Source organism: Passer montanus, unplaced genomic scaffold, assembly GCF_014805655.1.
Source record: "Passer montanus isolate IOZ18808 unplaced genomic scaffold, ASM1480565v1 scaffold43, whole genome shotgun sequence".
In the NCBI taxonomy this organism is placed as follows: Eukaryota; Metazoa; Chordata; class Aves; order Passeriformes; family Passeridae; genus Passer; species Passer montanus.
The window spans coordinates 980,195-998,436 of record NW_024369151.1 but is presented as its reverse complement, the minus strand read 5'-3'; the positions used below and the strand labels follow the sequence as shown (position 1 = coordinate 998,436).

Genomic DNA, 18,242 nt, shown 5'->3' with positions numbered 1-18,242 from the left:
ATTATGTTTATAGTTAATGCTGTGTGCTTTCCAGGGGAAGAAAAGCACTGATTTATTTTTTTTCCCTTTCTTTTTGGAGGAAATTAACAAAGTTTGCTGATGAAATTAACAGGTTTGCTTGAGCAAACGAGAGCAGCGATGAGCGTTGTGAGCATATGGTGAGGAAAAGCTCTTGGTGGAGGGACAGGGTGTCAGGATGAGTTTTGTGTGGGGGTAGAGAAAGGCTTTCCCTGTTTTGTGTTGTGGCAAAACAACTCTCAAACACGTGGGGACCAAGAGCTGGGAGCTTCGAGGCTAAAAGGGCAAGGGGTGATTTCAGCCCTGGGTGTGCTGTGGGGGGAAGAAAGAGTTGGGGAAGAGGAGGCAGGCATGGTGTTGCCCAAGCTGTTCAGACAATCATGGAATCACAGACTTTCCTGACATGGAAGAAACCAACAAGGATCATTGAGTCCAGCCCCTGTCCCTGCCCAGAGCCCCCACCGACCCCACCCTGGGCATCCCTGGCAGCGCTGTCCAAAGGCTCCTGGAGCTCTGGCAGCCTCGGGGCCGTGCCCATTCCCTGGGGAGCCTGGGCAGTGCCAGCACCCTCTGGGGGAAGAGCCTTGCCCTGAGCTCCAGCCTGACCCTGCCTGACACATCTCCAGCGGTTCCCTCGTGTCCGTTCTGGCGAGCCATCTGTCCCCTCTCACCCCGCGTCCCCTCGGATGCCGCTTCGTCCCTAGACCCTTCCCCACGTGCTCAGTGAGGGGTACGAGGCCTGGGGAAGCCGTGCGGGACCCGGGCTCTCCCCACAGCTCCCACCCGCCGGGCTCTCGCCCCCTGCCCGGGCCGGGGCCACCGCGCAGCCCGGGGAACTCTCCCCGAGCTGGGCCGGGGTCCGCGGGGCCCGGGACGGGCCGGGGTCCGCAGCCCGCACCCCGCCACACACACACACCGCGGGACACCTCCCGGGGGGCGCCGCGAGCGCCCGTGCCCGCGGCGGCCGCCCCGGCCCATGCCCCGGGGGGAAGGGGGGCTGCAGCAGCCCGGCGAGCCGCCCACCCGCGCAGCGGGGGCATCGCCCCCACTCGCCGCTCCTGGGAGGGCGGAAAGGAGGCAGCGGCGGCGGCGGCGGCTTTGTGCGCGGCGGGCGGATCGCAGGCCGCGGCGGCGCGGGGCTCGCCTGCTCCCGCCCCAGCCCCATGAACCAGCCGGACGGCTCCGCTCCGGCGGCGGCGGCGGCGGCAGCGCAGGTACGCGGCGGCCGGGCGGCGTGTCCCCGGGGGGAGGCGGAGGGAGCGGGGAGGAAGGGAACGGAAGGGAAGGGAAGGAGGGAGGGCGGCAGCCGCAGCCGCCCCGTCGCGGAGCCCCGGCGGCGCTTTGGCGCAGTGCGCGGGGGCAGCGCCGGCAGCGGCTCCTCCGACCCCGCGGTGCCGGAGCCCGCGGCCGCTCGGACCGGGCGGAAAACAAAGCGGAGCTCAGCAGCCATGTCGGGGACGAGCCGCCCCTCGGCCCGGCCCGGCCCCGCACCCCGGCCCGGCCCGGCCCGGCCCCGCCGCGCTCCGCGTCCCGCGCCCCTTCCCGCGCCTTTTTTTTATTCTTTTTATTTTCCTTTTATTTTCCTTTTTTTTCCCCTTTTTTTTCTTTTTTTCCTCCTTCTCTTAATTTTTCCTCCGGAACGTTTTGGTTTTTTTCCCCCCCATTTTTTTTCCATTAAAACAACGCCACCTAGAGGAGACTATTTCGTAAATAAAAAAAAAAATTAAAATTGAAAAAAAAAAAAAAAAAGGAAATATTCTGCTATTTCTAATTTTTTTCCCAGAAAGTTGGGGCGGGATCGCTTATGTTGGGGTTCCTCCGGCAGCCTCCCCAGATCCCCGCAAATTTCCTGTGTGTCCCTTTGGAGCCAAAGCCCAGATCATGGAAATGAAAATTAAACAGGAATTTGAATGAATTCAGGTTTTTCTCCCCTCCACCCCCATTTTCTGGAGAAAAACGGAGCCTGGGAGCAGCAGTGTGCTGGGAAAGGAAAGTGAGTCAAGTTTTTGGTGGGCCCCCCCGGGTGAGCTGCAGGGAGGGATTAGTTTGGGAAAGTGGGAGAATTGCTGTTCCGGAGCAATTAGGAATTGGGCTTCATTGTAATTTTGAACTTGTGCAGCAAGCTCTGCCAAAACTCAGGGTTTATTTTTTTTTCTTTTTGTTGCAGTGCTTAAAGTTATTTTGTTTGAAATTAGGAGATTTGCAGGAAAATGAAGAACCCAGAAAATTTGCTGTGGACACACCCAAAAATTTTTTTTTTTTTTTTTTTTGTGATTTTGGATTTCATGCAAAACTGCTGTTAAACAATGAGGTTCTAAACACAGTCCAAGAAAACACAAGGACAAGCAAAATAAAGAGTAGAATGTCAGTTTTATTTTAGAATTTCTTGGCTTTTTGGATGGTTTCTCCTGGCATAATTAAAACAGTTTCCAGCATTTAATTTCCTACTTCTTTTGTAGAGAAGAAAATTTCCACAGTATGGTTTTTAGGTTTTTTTCCCCTGCTTTTTTTAAACACACTGTAATAACTCTATGTCCTATGGCTCACGTAAATCTAATATTTACACAGGTTTATTATAAGGTCCGCCATGATATTATGAATATGCATAATTAACAATATTGTGAAAAAATAATTGCAGATTTTGTGATTTTCATTTTTTTTTCAAACTGAAGTGCTTTTAAAGGGCTCAGCCATGATATTTTTCACAATTTCAAAATCCTTTTTCTCCTTGACTGTTAAAGCCTTGCTGGAGTTTGAATTGAAATTTTTTTTTTCATTATTATTTTTGGTGGGGTTTTTCTTAATTGTTTTGTTTGTTTGTTTGTTTTAAATGCTGTCCTATCCCTATTATTTTGCTGTTACAGAGTGCCTGTGAGTTCTGGACTGTGCACACACTGGTTTATTATTGTAGGGTTGCCCTTGAATACTGGGGTCTTGGTATTGATCTTTTTAAAAATAAATAACAAAAGAGCACTGAAACATGCATTGTTTCAAGAAAAAAGCAATCTAGGAGAGCTACATGGCCTTTCCACCCAAAAGTGGGGGAGGGAGAGGAAGGGAAAGATTAGGTCAACATTGAGTTTTACCAACCTTGACACAGTATCCTCTCTAAAATGGGGACAAAATAGCAAGATGGCTGGCTCCACAGCTGCAGCAGTTTGGATTTTTTTTTTTTTCCTTTTTGGAAAAAAGCATTTTTAAATTTTAAATTCCAAAGTGAGTTTCTGGAGCTGCCAGGCACCCACCACCAAATGCTGAAATCTGGGTGCTGCACAAAATAAAATTAAATTTCAAACCAGAATGAATTTTTAATTTTGAATCTCAAATCCCTGAAAAGTTTTTTTTTTTAAATTTTTTTGTTTGTTTTGATTTTCTGTTCCCTGTAATTTGATATTTGCTGGAAATCAGAAAGGAATGGCTGGTGAATTCAGGGTTTGGGGGCTGTTTTCACTTTTCTCCCCTTTATTTGTTTCATGTTTTGAGTTTTTCAAAGGGGGGGGGAAATGGAAAAAATTTGCAAAGCAGGATAACTCTTGGGTGGAGGAAAAAATACTCCGAAATGTCAACTCCATATTTTTATTTTTGCATTTATTTGCCCCCAGCCCCCCCGAAGGGGACCCACCCTCTTCCTGAATCCCTTTTTTAGCAAATAATGGAGCGGGAGGCCGGTGCCAGCCCGGCAGTGGTGCAGTTAGAGCCGGGTGGCACATCTGGGTAAAAATTACACACAATGCTCCAAATTGGGTTAAACAATCCTGGAGAATATTTTATTCATGGTTTCATCCAGGAAGCTGTAGCCTGGTGGCTTTGCCATATTCTTACCCTCCAAGAATTCCCTTCCTTGAGCTGCACCCCAGAACTTTTTCTACAATATCATTGTACCCCAAGAAACTGTTTAGCTGTAATTTTATTTTTTTTAAGGTTTCGTACATTTTTTTCTCATGTGAATCAGACCTTTTGATGCTGCTTTTCCTTTGCCCTGGCACACACCCGGAGATGTGGGGAGCATCCCTGTGGATTTGGGATTTGGGGAGGGGGATGCACTGATGGGTGCTGCATTTTAATTAGGATTAATGACCAAGCCTCAGTTCTGGGGTCACAATGCCAACTGTGGCAATGATGCCGTTCGAGTTTCTGCTGCAGCAGAGGGGTTGAAGCAGGGAGGCCTGCACTGGAGGTGTTCTCAGTGTGCTGGGGGTGCTGTGTGTGCTCTGCAGCGCTGGGGGCGAGGCCGTGTCCTCCTGCACGGGGATGCTGGGGGAGCTGCAACCTTTCCCATCTTTAACTCCCTGGGGAGCTGCAGCTTTCCAGCACCAGCTCCTGCTGCTGGGTTTGTAATGAGTCTGAATCTCACCTTTCTGCCTGTCCTTCCAGCACAAACCTGCTCCTGCCTGGAAAAGATTTCATAATTTTTCATTGCAGTCTGCCTTTAGGGGGATTTTTTTTTCCCTTTTTTTTTTTTTTCTTCTGGAAAGTTGATCAATATTTTATCCTTTTCAAAATTGCTGTTGGCAGCCTGGAAGGGGAAGGGGAGGGAGGGAGCTCAGCTGAGTGATACCAACAGATTTCTTGTGACATAACTGAAATGTATTTTTAAAAAAGAAAAATTTCCAGGACCTCATTTTCAGTGACATATTTTCATCCCAGAATGAAAACAGACATAATATTATTAAAGTAGTAGATAATATTTATACAAATGCCATATAAAACCTTGGGAGGTTATTGCATGACTCCAGGATAATTTAAATATATATCTCTGCCATAATGCAATGCTGGGAATAGTTCAGTTCACGGGTGCAGTCACGTGGCCCCGGTGATGCACACTCAAGTTTGCAATTATGCAAGTGCAGGAGTGAAATTAGAGTGGAATTAGTGTTCTAAAAATTAGATTAATTTAATTTTAATTTTATTTTGCAGGGGAGAAGGTTGAAACCTGCTCTAAGAGTCATGCTGATACAGAGTCAGGATTTGTGCACAGTGTGCCCGGGCAGGCTCAGGCTGGAGCTCAGGGCAAGGCTCTTCCCCCAGAGGGTGCTGGCACTGCCCAGGCTCCCCAGGGAATGGGCACGGCCCCGAGGCTGCCAGAGCTCCAGGAGCCTTTGGCCAGCGCTGCCAGGGATGCCCAGGGTGGGGTTGCTGGGGGGTCTGGGCAGGGACAGGGGCTGGGCTGGGTGATCCTGGTGGGTCCCTCCAGCTCAGGACATTCTGTAGATCAATAATTCTTTGGATGCTGTGCCTGGTCAAGGACTTCGACCTTCCCACTGTGGCATGGCAGGACTCAGTCCGAGGTCCTGGATGCTTCTCCTGGTGCCCGTGGCACAGCCCCATGGCACAGCCCCATGGCACAGCCCCTGTGGCACAGCCCCATGGCACAGCCCCCGTGGCACAGCCCCCATAGCACAGCCCCATGGCACAGGTCCTGCAGGGCCACACTGGCTCCAGGTGCGTGGCAATGTCAGGTCCCTGGCACTGCCCAGGGAGCCCCTGGTTGCCTCTACCTGAGCATCCTCAGCTTGAGCATGGCTCATATTTCAGGAGTGGCCCAGGGGAGTGTGCCAGCCAGCCCAGGGTGCTGTGGGATGGGGCTGTGCAGGAAGTGTGGCACATCCCAAGGGTTTTCTGCATCCCCCATTCCCTGCAGGTGCTGTCCTGGCTCTGTGCTTGCTCCAGTGCATGCTTGGATCCCTGCAGGCGGTATTTGTGTGCTGTAAAACAGACAAGGGTGGTCCTGCAGATGTGGGGAGCCACCCCAAAACATGAGTTTTGTCAGAGGTTTGCCAGACCAGGCACTATTTGTACATCATGTACCAAGTAGGGTGAGGGGAAGAGGTGCCTGGGCAGGGGCTGGCAGTGCTGCTGGAGGCTGTGCATATTCTTGGTAAGGGACATGGGAAATGGCCCCAGGAGATATTTATTTCTTGCAATTTCCACATTTCTGTGCATCCAGCATTGTGCATATTTGGAATTTCACATTTACGGATTCCATTTGGCCATACCGTATTTTCTGGGGAAGAAGTTTCTAATTTTTAAAAGTCTTTTATGGATTAATTGCTAGTCATCTGCCTCCTTTTTGCTTTTGTTTGATTCTTTGAATGTCTCTTGATTATTTTGTACTATGTGATGCCAATTTAGTGGTTAACTAGTATGCAAACTACATCTGGACGTGTTGACTTTGCATTAACAATCATTGATTTGTCTGGAGCAAGGGAATAGAAATGAATGCTGCTGTTTACCATGGATAGTATATGAAAAATAACCATTTGCAATGTGCCTTTCATCAGGGGCACGGGGCTCTGGTGCAGCTTGTCACAGTGGCTCTGCCTCATCACGTGAGAGCTGAATTTTTAAACCATGGCACCAGGAGAAGGGACTGGGCAAGGCGGGGGCTCCTGCTGTGTGGGGAAGTTGCCCTGTGTAGGAGCAGCTCCTGGTGATCTTGGGTAGCTCTGGTGACAGTGGGAGTGGGGTAAAGTTGTAACAGAGAGGGAGTGGAAAAACATGAATAACAATAATAATGTGTAATACACAATATGTAACATATACTCCACATGTATGGAGCTTTCCACTTGCAAACATAACCAAGAGGATGCAAAATTTAATAATCAAAAATAATAAGCAGATGCTTGAGTTGATGGTGGCTTCAGCAACAGCTGAAGTTTCAGTTGATGGTGGCTTCAGCAAGAGTTTCTCCCCAAAAGCCGTGGCTGCAGCCGTTTGGAGGGCTCTGGATGGAGCAGGGTTTGGTGCCTGGCTGTGGGGAAGCTGGGATGTGGCTGTGGCTGTTCAGGTGACCCTGGGACGTGGGAGGCATTGCTGCACACTCGTGTCTCCTCTGGAAGAGGGGAAAGGATGAGCAGATACTCTCTGCAGAGGAGATCTCTTCCCAAGATGTGCTGAAGACATCAGAGCTGCCTTGGACTCACTCCTTGGTGTTCCAAGGCACAGTCACAGTGGTCCCTTGGTTGAGCTTTGATGTTCAGCCTTGAGTCCCTTGGATCCACTCATCCCTGGACCTTTTCTGCTGTCTCTTGCTGAGGGCTCTCACTGCTGCTGGGGTTGTGGTGGGATGTGATGCACAGTGTCAGTGTTGGTCATCCTGTGGGCTGGGCTCAGCAGTGAGTTTCTTTCCACACTAAAATTGCTTTGCTCATGCTGGAACATGCGTGTCAGACTCCAAATGGTGGACGCAAGTCATCTCCTGAAATGTGGGGTTTGTACTCCAGCACTACTGAGTGTGTAAATGCACAGGGAGATGCTGGGCAAGCTGCATGGTGGCTCTCTGAGTTACTTGGGTTTCACTTGTTGCATTCTCCCAAAGCAAGCAGTGGCAGAAAAAAGAGATTAAATGAAGAAAATTCTCCCCTGTGCTCACTGGAAGTGCAGAGAAGCTTTGTGCATTTGGGCAAGGAGGCAGCACGGAGGGCATGAGCAGCGTGGCATTACACAGGTAGATTAGAATCCATCCCCTTAATTAAACCCCCTCTGTACCCATGGAGAAGAGTTCTTGTGGTGTGTGTTTTCCAGATTTTTGGCAGTTGAGTGGCAGTTAGCTCTGGTTCACTGACCGGGCTGCGAGGGCTTGTGCCAGCATGCTGGCAGCTCTTGCTCCAGCTGGGATGCTGCCCGGGGCAGCCTGGGGAGCAGAGGCAGGGTGGGGGGCACAGGGCATGTTCTGCTTGCCCTTGATGGGGTCAGACCAGCTGGACCCCCTGCCTGTGCCTCCCTCTGGGTGGCCGTCCCCGGGTGACTCTTGGCCGAGGCCAGGGCAGAGTCCCATCCTGCCAGGTGATGGAACTTGTGGTTTATGGAGCTGTGCTGCCTCTGGAGAAGCTGGAGGCCATGTGGCTCTTTTGGGGTGAAAGTGCAGAGCCCTGGGTCAGCCTGGCATGGGGCTGTCCCCATGGGAAGGACCGAGGGTGACCAAACCTTGTGCTTTTTGGTGGTGGGAGCAGTGTTACCACACCAGTTCCTCTGCTAGAGCAGCTTTCCTTGGGAGTCCCTCCCTTCATTTCCCTCACCTGTATTTCCAAGGCACTCCAGTGTGTGTGCTTAGAAAGGTTTCTCTGCTGTACTGTACCTGCAAAGATTTAATTATATAGGCAAGGCTTTCCTTGTTTGTGATTCCCAACACTCCTGCTTGTTTCATGTCTATATTTGGCTGGTGTAATGTGGAAAATAAGGCTGGAAGTGGAGAAGTAGAGACTGGAGAATTTGCCTGCACTGATAAGGGGCTGACAAAGGGAAACATGAATGTCAGAGTGTGGAGCAGAGAGGAGCTGCTGGAGCCTGGAGGAGCTGCCAGAGGTATTTGAGGGATCAATACCTGTGCTGTGTTTGTGCATGTGGATGTGCCTGGGACACTCCTGGATGCAGTGAGGTTCTCAGCTGGGTCTGGGATGCTGTGAGGGCTGTTGGGTCCATCCTGTGCCTGGGCCAGGAACACAGGAGCTCCATGGTGTTTTCTGCCCTGGTTTAGAGATCAGGGATGTTATCACACAAGGTTTGATATCTCAGCAACTGACAGAGGTGAGAGCAGCCAGGTATGTCAGACCTTCCCACTGGCAGCGAGCTGAGCCAGGCTGGATGGGCCAAATGTGCTCACATGCCAGTGCTAGGGTCCCAATGGCACCACTGTGTCTCCAGGCTCTTCAGGGTTTAATATTTGTTGTGATTTCATTTTACTAGATACACACAGGCAGCAGTAATCTTATGGAAGTTAATTTTTTGCTCTGCGTGGGTGTAGGTATCCTTTCCTGCCTGAAAATAGCAGCAGAAGTCAGTTTTCAGAAGTTGGGTGTGCTTGCGTTGAAGGGCCGTCATTTACTGCTTCCAGTGTGTTGAGAACAATTTTAGTGCAAGTATTTAATTGCTTTAGACCTATTTTTAGAAATATTAAACCTCAGTTTTCAGAACTGCAACCAAAGCCAGCAGCTCTGCTGGTGTGGGAGGGCCAGGAGGGGAACCTGGAGGAAAACCTGGAGCGACGTGGGCTGGCCCCACTGGGAGCAGGGCAGGGCATGGGGTGCTGCAGAGCCTTTGGGGTGCACACTTGAAATCAAGTTGTCTCTATTTTGGTGAGATTTTTTTTTTTTTACTACTATTCTATTTACTTGGTTACACGAGGAGAGAATGAATGAATGAAACCCGTTTCCAGCAGATCTGTACAATTTCTTGAGTTAAGTCTGCAGGCTGGTGGCTGTAGCTGGAGGCTGAGCTGGGAGCATGCAGAGAACAGCGTGCAGGCAGCCCCAGCAGGGCTCTGGCTCGAAACCCAAGAATAGCTCCTGCTTTTCTGGGTGTAAATCTGTCACTTGAGGTCTGATGTGCCTTACTCTGTGGGCTGCAAATCCTGAGCTTTCACTGGCGTTTGTGAGATATTTGTGATTTTGAGGGTGGGAAGAGAGTTGTAAGAAGGCAGGATAATTATTGGCTGGGAATAAAATACGTTTTTGAATTTGTGCATGCATTTTGGAAACCTCTGTGGGGAGGGACAGCTGGATTTGGATCAGGCTGATGGCAGAGGGGATCTGAACATCCCCTTGGGAATTCAGCAGGACTTCTCTTTGCAGTCAGGGGATGCTGCTGAAGATGCTGAGGGGCAATGGCAGGGACAGTGACACCAGGGGACAGGCTGGGACCTGGCCTTTGGTGGCCCTGGGCTTGGTGGGGGCTGGCAGGGCTGGAGTTGGACTTCACTGGGGAAGGTATCAATGAATGACCACCAGGAAGGTTGCCCTGGGGTGTGTCTTGACTTGGCTTCAGGGCATCTCTCTGCTTATGGTTAATACTACTGGGGTTACTACATATTAACTCCAAGAGAGGCATACTTTTACTTTCTTATGTGCCTTTATTTTAGAGGCCTTTAAATTTGTCTGGTTGATGATAACAGTTGGAATTAGCATTTCTGCTCCATGGGGTTTGTTAGGACATGCCAGAGACACAGCCTGGCAGGGCACCTGCTGTGCCTGGAGCTGGGGAGGGCACTAGGGGAGAAATAAAAAATGTAAATGTACCCAGAGAGAGCATTCAGGTGGAGATAGATCCAGAGAGCCCCACTGCATCCCGCGGGGTCTGGGAGCCCTGCTGCTGTGCTGCTCCTGGGGCTGCTGGCAAATGCCAGGGGATGTAGCAGAGTGCCCTGGAGCATTCACTGCAGAACAGCAGCCCAGAGGGTGCTGGCACTGCCCAGGCTCCCCAGGGAATGGGCACGGCCCCGAGGCTGCCAGAGCTCCAGGAGCCTTTGGCCAGCGCTGCCAGGGATGCCCAGGGTGGGGTTGCTGGGGGTCTGGGCAGGGACAGGGGCTGGACTCAATGATCCCTGTGGATTTTTTCCATCTGTGGGTATTCTCTGTGATCCACATGGGTGGAATGGTGGTGTCCTTAGTAAATGAGGTCCCTTTTCCTGAAATCTTGCATGTATTTAAATTTTTGGTGGGGTTATTTTTGGTTTTTGGTTAGTCTTTTTTTTTTTTTTTTCCCCTGTGTAATCTGAGTTGGTTTAGTTGCCAGAAAGTAGATTTGCTGAGAGTGCTGCATTTGCTTTTGGTTCCTGATAAGGTGGAGGAGATAAGTCCCACGTTGTGGCTGTTTGTTTGTGTGAGTTTGGGAAATGTTTGTGCTTCCCTCCTTTGACAGGGAGCTCCTGGCCGTCCTCCTGCAGCATAAACACTGCTTGTGATTGGAGTTCATTATGTGAGATTTAAAATGTATAAAATGAAATGTTCCTGTCTGCTTTAAGCAGACATATGTCTACAGTTTGCAAATTAACCTAATTAAATATATATGTAGAAATTTATGATATTCAGCTCCTAGCACAAGGTATGCAATTAGCATCCTTGCCAGCAAGGAATTTTCCATTTCTGTCTTGAGTTTTCCTCATAGGAGATGTGGTTTGGGGTTTTTAAATTTTTTTTTTATTTTTAATCTTCAATCTCTAATTTTTGTTCTGCTTTGGAATTCACTTAGGGACGAGTCCTGTGGGGATTTAGGCTTGTGGTTAAATTTCCCTACAAGCAGCTTTTTCTGAAGTCAGTGAAACATTCTCTAATTCCTGGGCTCCAGCCTGTCCCTTTGCCTCTGCAGGACAGGAGGAGTTTGTTTTGTTAGGAGAATATCATGAGCAAAATAGCATTCTGGAGGAAAAAATTGCATTTGAATATTTACATTTTTCAAGGCTCTTCCTTCCTCCCACCCAAAAATAGCAAAAAAAAAAAATTATCTGTCTCCCCTTGATTTATGGAATTTTCAAGTGTTTGGCCAATGTTGTTTCCAAAACACCCCATCCCTCTACCTGAGCTGTCTCTATGGCAGGAGGGCCCTCACACAAGAAGTACAAATCCATTAATACAACCTCTCAATTAGCAATATTCTGGCACCAGGAATACTACTTTTAGTTCCTTTTCTGCCAAAGTATTGGGTTGTTTTTTTTAATATTTAAAGTTTGATCACATTAGAATACTTTTCTATATAAATAATAATTTGGTCTATTTTGCATATCAATAGTTGACTCCATTTTCTTCACAAAAAGCCTTTTTTTCCCCATAAACATCCCCACTGTTCCAGCCCAGAAGGTACTCTTTATTAGCCAAACCAACCAAGTCATGACGTTCCCAGCTCAGCTATTTTAATGATCCCACAAACCCAAAAAAGCAGTAGGAAATTTTTCAGAAGCAAACTGCAGAAACTTTTTTTTTTTTGGGACATCATAAGTTTTCAACTTTCTGTCCAATTATTTTTGTTACATTTTTCCAAGCTTCACGCTGTAAACTCAAAGAATTTGGAATTGTTCTTTCTTCCTGGAGATTATTTAGGGGTGTCAGAGATGGCCCAGCGCTGTGTGGAAGAGCTGAGGGCTCAGCAAACGTGCTGCCTTCATTCCTAATTCCTGTGTAAGATCTGTTGATAATTCTGCATGGGCACGGTGAGATGTTGGATCATACCCATTTCCCCTCCTTGGACACCTCCACCTCCTGTATTTTCCTTTGTCTTTGCTGCTCTGCTGTGTTTCCCATCTCTCTGTTTCAAGGCAGAGGGAACTTTACTCTCATGTCTGTCCCTTTGCAGGAGCTCTCTGCTCTCCCAGGCTGAGCTCCTTGGTGTCTCCGGCCCTCCCTGGCTGTTTTTGTGCCCTCTCCATTGCAGGGATCCTTTTCAAAGGCCATCAGCAGCTGTGATTCCCAGTTCTCCATCACCAGCTGTTGTGGGGTGACCAACTCCATGAATTAGCAGAAGATGCTGATGCAGGCTGGTTTGGGGGTTTCCTTGTGAGCCTGCAGCCTGGCCAGCTGTCCTACGCTCAGGTCCTTTGTGGCTCCAGCTGTGGGACACATGATTTACTGTCAGAGCTGCATTTTCCACTGCTTCAGGTGTTTCTTGCTCACCTCAGTGCTGTGCCCACTTTGGAGGCTCCTCGGATCTTGTCCCAGGATGTGCTGCAGCCCCTTGGGATGTGGATTTTCTGTAGCCTGGCATTACCCACCACCAAGGCAATCATTTGGATAATTGCAGCATCTGCAATTTATTTAGGCAAATAGGGGACTGAAAAATATTTGCTTTTGCTTGCTTGTGGGATTTATTTTTAGGGTTTAGCTTTGTGCTTTGGGAAGCAAAGCCGAGCCGTCCTGGTGTCCCTTTTCCCTGAGGTGCTCTTTGGGGCTGTTCTGGCCACCCTGTCCATGGCACAGGAGTTTGCCTGGCTGGATCACCCTTCTTGCCCTTGTGTGCTCCCTGGTTTTGTTTTGCAGTCTGTGCAGGTGGATCACCAGGGGCTGTGGGTGAAGCTTTATGCACGGGCCCATTTCTGTCCCCACGCCCATAATGAGTCGCTGGTTCCATCAGAGGCTCTCAGCTGCTGCAGAGGTGCCCCTGTGCCTCCTGCCTGGCCTTGCTGGATGCTGATGGCTCATTGGGGCACCTCGGCGTGTGCAGGGGCTGCTTTCCCTGCGCTGTTCCCTCCCCAAGCCCCGCCCGGCGCTCGGAGCAGATGGCTGCGGGACCCCACTGTGATAATGAACTATTCCTGCCCTTTATTTTCCCTCTCTTAATCAGTGGTTAATCAATGAGGTGACTTCTTACTTCATCCTGTGCATGTGAAAGTGCTGTGAGTGCACTTGCCACAAGAGCTTTCGCAGAGCAAACTCTTCTGGAGGCCTTTGGAAGTCGGGGTGCACCATGCCCTGTTCTACCTGCAGCTGCCTCTGCCAGCAGGGCTCAGAACCCAGTGACTTCTGGCTGCAGGACCCAGAGTGACTCCTGGTGTTCCTTTCTAATCCATGGGAACATTGACTTTTAGTTGTTCTGGTTTGGATTTTTTTAAATTACTATTTATAGTAATTTTTCTGCCACAAAAATGAAGTTCTGCAGTTCCTTGGAGCCCTTTGAAAGAGTGGGGTCACATTCAGTGCTAGCTGGTTCATAGGTGGACAGCAGTGATTTTGCGGGTGCTGGGTGATTTTAATAGCTTAATACCTTTCAGACTTTTGGCTGGATGCTGTTGGGCCCTGGAGATTTTTAGTTTTTTGCTGTTAATTTTGCTAGGCAGGACTGCAGCTTTTCTGGTGACCCCACAGTTTGAGGCAGATGCTCTGCTCATTCCTCAGGAAGGAAGAGTCCAGGAAAGGAAGTGCTGAGCTCTGTCACAAGTGAGCTTCGCTGCAAAGAAGTTGAATTTTTATCCTGTGGTTTTATCTTCCTTTGGTGCTTGATTTATACCAGAATCTGGTAGATTTTTGGTGCTTGTGTGTTTGATTGTTAATTTTGTTTTCCTTCAGTGATCTGTTTCTCAAAATCTTTTTCTGCATTGATTTTTTTATGGCTTAAAGTGTAGCTTCCTTGAGTTTATATTCTCCTAATTTGGATTTCTTTCTGAGGGCATCTTTTTATGACTAATGGCCTTTTCCACTCTGCTGTTAAGCTGTGATTTTTGTTTAATAAACCCCCTTTGGTAGGTGATAATCATCTCCAAGTTTTCCACCTCACCTGCAAGGCCTTTTAGCTGCTCCATTAACACTCTTAACAAATTTTCCTGTGTATGGAATCACAGAATGGTTCCTCCTGTGAGGAAAAGCTGAGAGAATTGGGATTGTTCAGCCTGGAAAAGAGAAGGCTTTGGGGTGACATCGCTGTGCCCTTCCAGGGAGCCTGCAAGAAACATGGAGAGAGATTCTTTACAAGCCATGGAGGGACAGGACACAGGGAATGGCTCCCACTGCCAGAGGGCAGGGATGGATGGGATATTGGGAATTAGGAATTGTTCCCTGGCAGGGTGGGCAGGCCCTGGCACAGGGTGCCCAGAGCAGCTGTGGCTGCCCCTGGATCCCTGGCAGTGCCCAAGGCCAGGCTGGACAGGGCTTGGAGCAGCCTGGGACAGTGGAAGGTGTCCCTGCCATGGCAGGGGTGGCACTGGATGGGCTTTAGGGTCCCTCCCAAACCAGACCAGTCTGGGATTCCATGGTGTGCCATGTCTGGGGACACAGTGTGGGGACAGGAGTCCTGTGTGTGGGACCTTGAGCACCATTTCTGCATCAAAGTGCCTTTCACATTTGCACATTCTCTATGGGATTATCTGAATTCTCCTCTGACTGAAATTGTGTTTCCTGCCTTGGCAGAGGCCTGCAGCCTCTCTGGTGTTCCTTGGCATTTTGAGCATCCCTCTGTGCTCTGCTTTTCTGGGATGGGCTCCCAGTCCATCAGGGTTCTCTGCTACCTTCTGTCATAATAATCTTGTTTCATTTATTGGGCTGCACTTTGGTTCTCTGTCAACACAGCTCCATCATTCCCATGTAATTTGGATATGGATTGCAATGCCTTGAGTCTTTTGTCTCCTACCTGAAATTTTATGAAGCTCTTCAGGGATACAGTACATTTATGACCTCATCAATAGAAAATGCTTCACTTACAATGGATGTTCCTGTAACTTTGATTTTCTCAGGCTTTAGTTTAAATAGGTTTTATATGCTGGCATCTGTTTTCACTTTGGTTTTGACGGTGTCTGGCTTACTCAGAGGGGCTCCCTTTGGCTCAGGCCCTCCTCAGCTCCCACCCTGCAGCCTGGTTACAGGTGAGGCCTGATGAGATTTCACAGAAAGGTCCTGAGTTTCACTTTCTGAGGCTCTGCTGTCCTCTGTGCCGTTTGCAGGCGTTTTTAGCAAAGTGTGGTCTCTGCCATGAAGAGAGAGCCATAGTCTGGGCTTAAAATTGGTCTCCATGTGGGGTGCAGCTGGTGTAGGGCAGGACCCTGAGCCCCCCTCTCCTGCCGCCCCTCCCTCCCTTGCAGCTTGAGCTCCTGTGAGCAGGGCAGCACCATGCTGGTGAGAATTAAAACAGAATAAAAGGGGAAAAAAGGAATATTAAGAGGAAGAGATGACAGTTATCCTTGAGTTAGAAGTTATCAAGTGCAGAAAATGGATAAAGGAAGTTAAAAACACAAGGGAAAAAAAATCTGTGACTGTCAGTGCAAGGAACAGTAAGAAAGTATTTGTATTAGGAACAAAAGAAATTCTAATAATGGTTTGTGTAGACTTATCACGGCTGAGGAGAGGTAAAATGCATAATAAAGCAGAAAAACTAGACATGTTTAATAAATATTGCTGTTCCCTATTTGTAAGGAGGAGGAATGATCCACTCTCAGCCCATGTGCACAGGGGCTGCCAGGGCCAGCCCCAGCAGGGGCTGAGCAGGGCAGGGGTTTGGGGTTCCCAGCTGCTCCTTGGGGTGATGTTCCCTGGGCACCTCTGCTGGTCTGCCCCTTGGGCTCCTGCAGGATTTGGATGCAGAGAAGATTGCAGAGCATTTGGTGGTGCTGCTTGTGCTGCCTTGGCCTGGCCAGGTGGGGACAGGAGCACAGGGGAGGAGTCGGTGGGAATGTCAGGCTGGGTTTGTCCTCCAGCAGAAGGGATGGAGGGAGTGTGTCCTGAGCTGGCCAAACGGCCGAGATTGTGTCATTCCCAAAGAGCTGGAGTCAGTCAGGCTGCAGACAGGGTCTGGCATGGCCACAGGCATTGACAGTGGTGGTGCTGAGGAAGGAGGGACTGCAGCTGCCCACAGGGATTTGGGTCATGGAGTCATCTTCATGGGGTGAACTTTGATTTGGGGTTGGGCACCTAGAGGGATGGGGCTGCATCTGCTTTTGGTGTGGGGAGACAGGAGCAGAAGTGCCAAATCAGGCTTTGGGGTGGGAAAGGGACAAATGCTGGAGGGTGGCACTGAGTCTGGGAGTGGGGGAATGCCAACCACGGTTGTCAGAGCGAGGGGGCCGTGTGTGAACAGCTCTTCTCTCACCTGTGCTTTAATACATCACCCCCATTTTCAGTTCCCTCATTTCCTTCAGAGATGTTGAAAAGTTGGAGAAGACACAGAACATGTGAGTGGAGCGAAGCAGTTTGAGGAGTTGAAGAAAATACTCACTAGTGTTTGTTGTTAAACATTTGGGGACGTGCACTGTATTTTGGGAAACTCTCTGCCAAAAAAACCCTCACTCGTTGATTTTTATCTTCATGGAGCCAGTTCTCCATGCGTTTAAAAAGAAGAAAATTAAAAAAGCAGGTAACAGAGCCCTTGGTTTTAGCAAAGAAACAATACCTGGAAGCAGGATCCAAACACTGAGATGACAAAATGAAGACGCAAAAAACATTTCTAAAAGTAGGAGGTGGAAATTTTGAGCAGCAGGGCAGATTGGCTGTTAGAACAAACTGCCAAGGGGAGCTGTGGGTGCAGCATGCTGGGTGCTGGTGCTTGCTCTCTGTCTGTGCAGTAAGTGCTTCAGGGTTCAGAGCAGTGAGCCAGGGCAGAGCTGTGCTATGGTGTAAAGAATGGCCGTTCTGTGGCTTCACAAAAGATCCCACTTTCTGCCTCTGTTTTGGTGTCCTGTTTCCCAGTGTCTGAAAGCAGATGGTTGGGGAAGGATTGTAAGTAACAGAGGAAATATTGAGTCAGCTTCCCTTTAATTTACTCTCTAGGTTCCACCAAATGGACCCTAAATTATTCTCACTTCCACACCCTCCAGGATGCTCCAAACCCTCCAGACCATCACCCACACCCTGGTGCAAGTCCTTGCATGAAGTCGAAGTATTTCCAGGTGGCTTTCCCCCCCACTCAGAAGAGATATAACTGAAGAAATTAATATGTAATCTCCTGTGACATTGAGCACAAAAGGATATTTGTTTACTTTTTGAGGCAGGAAACGATAATGAATAAGGTAGTTAGGGAACACATGGGGCTCAGTCATTAAACAATCTGCTTTATATTCCTAATGCAAAAGCAATGGGCTAAGCAGCAGAGAGAAGAGTGCTTAGAGCAATATAGAAGAATATGGATTTTTATGGAAGCACTTGTGGTCTAGAGGAGACTCCATTCCCTCTCCCGAGAGAAAACCTGCTGTTGAAAAGAGAACCTATTGTAGAAAACCTCTTGTAGACAAAATGGGAGATATTTACAAACTGCTGCAGAGATCAGAGAGGAAATTTCCCCTGGTTGACTCTGAAATCAGGCAAAAAAAAAGCAGCAACTGAGCTGAGGTGGCTGAGTGAAGATGTAAACAGTATTAGGAGCAGTAAGCAGTAGGCTTTTAAAAAGTATAAACAGTCTGGTAAGGAGGAGGATAGGAAGATCTATTAAAATAAGCAGAAGGCAGTTAAAAGGATAATTAGGAAGGCAAAAAGAAGTAAAGAAGATCTAATTGCTAAGAATATTTTGACTTCAAAGAGTTCTTTAGATACATTCAGAGCAGACAGAAGCTAGCAGAGGAAACTTGTCCACTGAAGGAATGCCAGGGATTGGAGGAGGAGATCTGGGAAGAGTGTTTGTGAATGAGCTGTTGGGTGCCTCTGGCTGGGGCTGTGCCCCCAGGGGCTGCTTGGCACACCCGAGTCCAGGACCCAGCTTGTGTGCTGTGCTGGGAGCCCTGATCAGCAAAGGGAGCTGCAGACCCCTGGGCCACCTTCACGTTCTGGGGATGCTGGTTTGTGCAGCTCACTGGGAGCCTTGAAGTCTTCGGTTGCATGGCAAAAAAAGCCTTGTGCTGCACTCATCTGTGGGTGTTGGGGTGACCCTGTGCCACAGCCAGGCCTGAAGATTTTTCTGAGGACCTTCATGACTGCCAGGTTGGAGAATAACTCTCAGATGAAGATATCTTTTCCAGAAGAAGATCTTTGATCAGTCACCACTTTTTTAACCAGAGCAGAGCATTGAGTGCTATGTCCAGTCATTTCTTGAACCTCCAGGGATGG

At 48.9% G+C, this 18,242-nt stretch overlaps 1 protein-coding gene across 9 annotated transcripts in view; it reads left to right on the top strand.

The window, feature by feature from the left end:
- The first annotated feature begins 968 nt into the window (after positions 1 to 968).
- ZNF618 (zinc finger protein 618) overlaps positions 969 to 18,242 on the top strand; it is a 148,789-nt gene continuing 131,515 nt past the window's right edge. For all 9 annotated transcript variants that reach the window (XM_039719921.1, XM_039719922.1, XM_039719919.1 and 6 more), the window contains exon 1: positions 969 to 1,232. In XM_039719921.1, coding sequence (XP_039575855.1) covers positions 1,182 to 1,232 — 51 coding nt within the window. In that variant the 5' untranslated portion in view covers positions 969 to 1,181. The remainder of the gene's footprint in view (positions 1,233 to 18,242) is intronic.